We start from the raw sequence: 2,341 nt of genomic DNA, 5'->3' as shown, positions 1-2,341 counted from the left end.
GGTGTTGAATCTGATCCCCGTTCATGTCTGTGTGTTTCAGTCGGGACAGTTCAGTGAAGACATGATCCCTACGGTGGGCTTCAACATGAGGAAGATCACTAAAGGCAACGTCACCATCAAGGTGAGTCCAGCCGGGCCCGGTACCGTCCAGCCGGGCCCGGTACCGTCCAGCCGGTACCGGTACCGTCCATCCACATCCTGCTCTGAACAGCTTCATGACTACAGACTGAACATCTGGATTTAGGCCGTCTGATGGGTCAGTGTCTGGATGTCAGACACCGTCGTCGTCTTTTAGATTTTTGCACGTTTTCAGTCGATTTTTATTTCCTGAAACATTAAATGAGGAAAACATGAAACGAACGTTTTCTCCAGATTGTCTTTGAAGCTCAGCGTCAGTGTGAACGAGCTTCTCCTTCTTCTGTCATCTCCTCCTTTGTTCTCATGGTGGTTTACTTCTAAACATCTGGAGCAAGATCAGTGACGTTCTCTCTGATCGTACTGTTCTGGAGTGTTTATTCATCACAGACAGGTTCTGATCCAGATGTGTGTTCTGATCCAGATGTGTGTTCTGATCCAGATTTGTGGTCTGATCCAGATGTGTGGTCTGATCCAGATGTGTGGTCTGATCCAGATGTGGTCTGAGTGTCGCAGCTCGTCTCTGATTTGTTTCTCTGACTGTGTGCAGCTCTGGGACATCGGCGGTCAGCCTCGCTTCAGGAGTATGTGGGAGCGCTACTGTCGAGGAGTCAGCGCCATCGTGTAAGTGCCCCAAACCGCGGTCGGCGTCCCCGGACGGGTCGCCGGGACGCCTCTGCAGGTCCCAACAGTCGATTCAGCAGCTTTAAGGGAAACCAGTGTTTAGATGAGCTCAGGACCAAGGAAATGAAACGCTGCATTCTCTTCTTCTGAAGGTTTCATTTAAAGGCTCGTTAGTTGTTAGAACCTCCAGATGGACTCAGATCAGATGTTTGTCAAACTGATGATCAGCTGATCTCCAGAACAAGTGAAGCTCTGCTGCAGGAACAGAAGAGAAACAGCACCAAGCTGACATTAAAGCGACGGAGTGCCTCAACAACAGTTAAAAACGACAAACATGTTCATCAAATGTTGTCAGAGATGATGCAAACCTCCAGTAAGAGCTCAGAGTGACTCTAAAGTTGTACAGCATGATGAGAACTTCAGCAGAACGAGTCCAGACTAGAAGCTGAAGGTCATAAGAAGCTTTAAAATGACCTGAAACTGGTCTTCAGTGATGGAAATGTGTCCAAATGATGGACCTGCAGGAACAGAAACCCGACAACACAGTGAATTAATCCGTCATGATCCTTTACACGGACACGTGCCCATAAATCTACCGTCAGAATGTTAATTTATGTCATTTAATTTATTTAAAAACCAGATAATACAGACTTGTCAAAAATGACTCAAAGAAACTCTAACATACAGAAAAATGTCTTAAAATGACTCTGATGTTATAAAAACTGGTCAAAATGATTTTAAAGTTGGACCAAACTGTTTCAACATGACCTCCAGTCAGTCTGGATTCCTGGTTTTTAGCTTTAGTTAAACACGTCTCTGTTGACCTGCTCACACATCAGATGTTTAACACGTTGATGTGACTCCAACCATCAGCAGCTCCTGAACAGATCCGTCAGCTTCACTCAGTGATTATTGTTCCTGATGTCTACCACAGACATCAGGAACGCTACCAGGTGCGCTCCAGGTGCGCTCCAGGTGTGCTCCAGGTGCGCTCCAGGTGTGCTGATGCTCCCTCCTCCTGTTTCAGGTACATGGTGGACGCAGCAGATCCAGAGAAGATCGAAGCCTCCAAGAACGAGCTCCACAACCTGCTGGACAAGCCTCAGCTGCAGGGAATCCCAGTAAGGCCCAGTTTAGTCCGTTGATCAGCTGATTTATTGATCCGTTCAGGTGTGTTTCTGAAAGCTGTGACTGCTGTCAGTGAATCATCCTACAGTCGGTTAAACGTCGTTAATTAAAACCTGAAGCTCAGCATTCAGCGCTGAGAGTCTGCGTCGCCTTAAACCATCATCAGGAGAAGATCTGGCTGAAGGAGGCGCTTCTCAGAGCCAATTAGATCCAAACGCTGAGCAGAACCTGCTCCGGGTGAGCTGTGCGATGTCTGTTACCATGGCGTCCAGCTGCACAGCGTCCGTTACCATGGCGATCCAGCTGTGAAGCGTCTGTTACCATGGCAATCCAGCTGTGAAGCGTCCGTTACCATGGCAATCCAGCTGTGAAGCGTCCGTTACCATGGCAATCCAGCTGTGCGGCGTCTGTTACCATGGTGATCCAGCTGTGCGGTGTTTGTTACCGTGGCGAT

General features: G+C 48.1%; 1 protein-coding gene across 1 annotated transcript in view; it reads left to right on the top strand.

Moving 5' to 3' along the window:
- The window catches only part of LOC103362481 (ADP-ribosylation factor-like protein 8A), a 7,867-nt gene that overhangs the window by 2,634 nt on the left and 2,892 nt on the right, over positions 1-2,341 (top strand). Inside the window, exons 2-4 of the mRNA XM_008288845.1 lie at positions 41-121; positions 686-759; positions 1,787-1,880. Of these exons, the coding sequence (XP_008287067.1) occupies positions 41-121; positions 686-759; positions 1,787-1,880 (249 nt within the window). The remainder of the gene's footprint in view (positions 1-40; positions 122-685; positions 760-1,786; positions 1,881-2,341) is intronic.

Source organism: Stegastes partitus, unplaced genomic scaffold (assembly GCF_000690725.1).
Source record: "Stegastes partitus isolate 25-593 unplaced genomic scaffold, Stegastes_partitus-1.0.2 Scaffold577, whole genome shotgun sequence".
NCBI classification, from domain to species: Eukaryota; Metazoa; Chordata; class Actinopteri; family Pomacentridae; genus Stegastes; species Stegastes partitus.
This window is presented reverse-complemented; position numbering and strand designations above follow the sequence as displayed.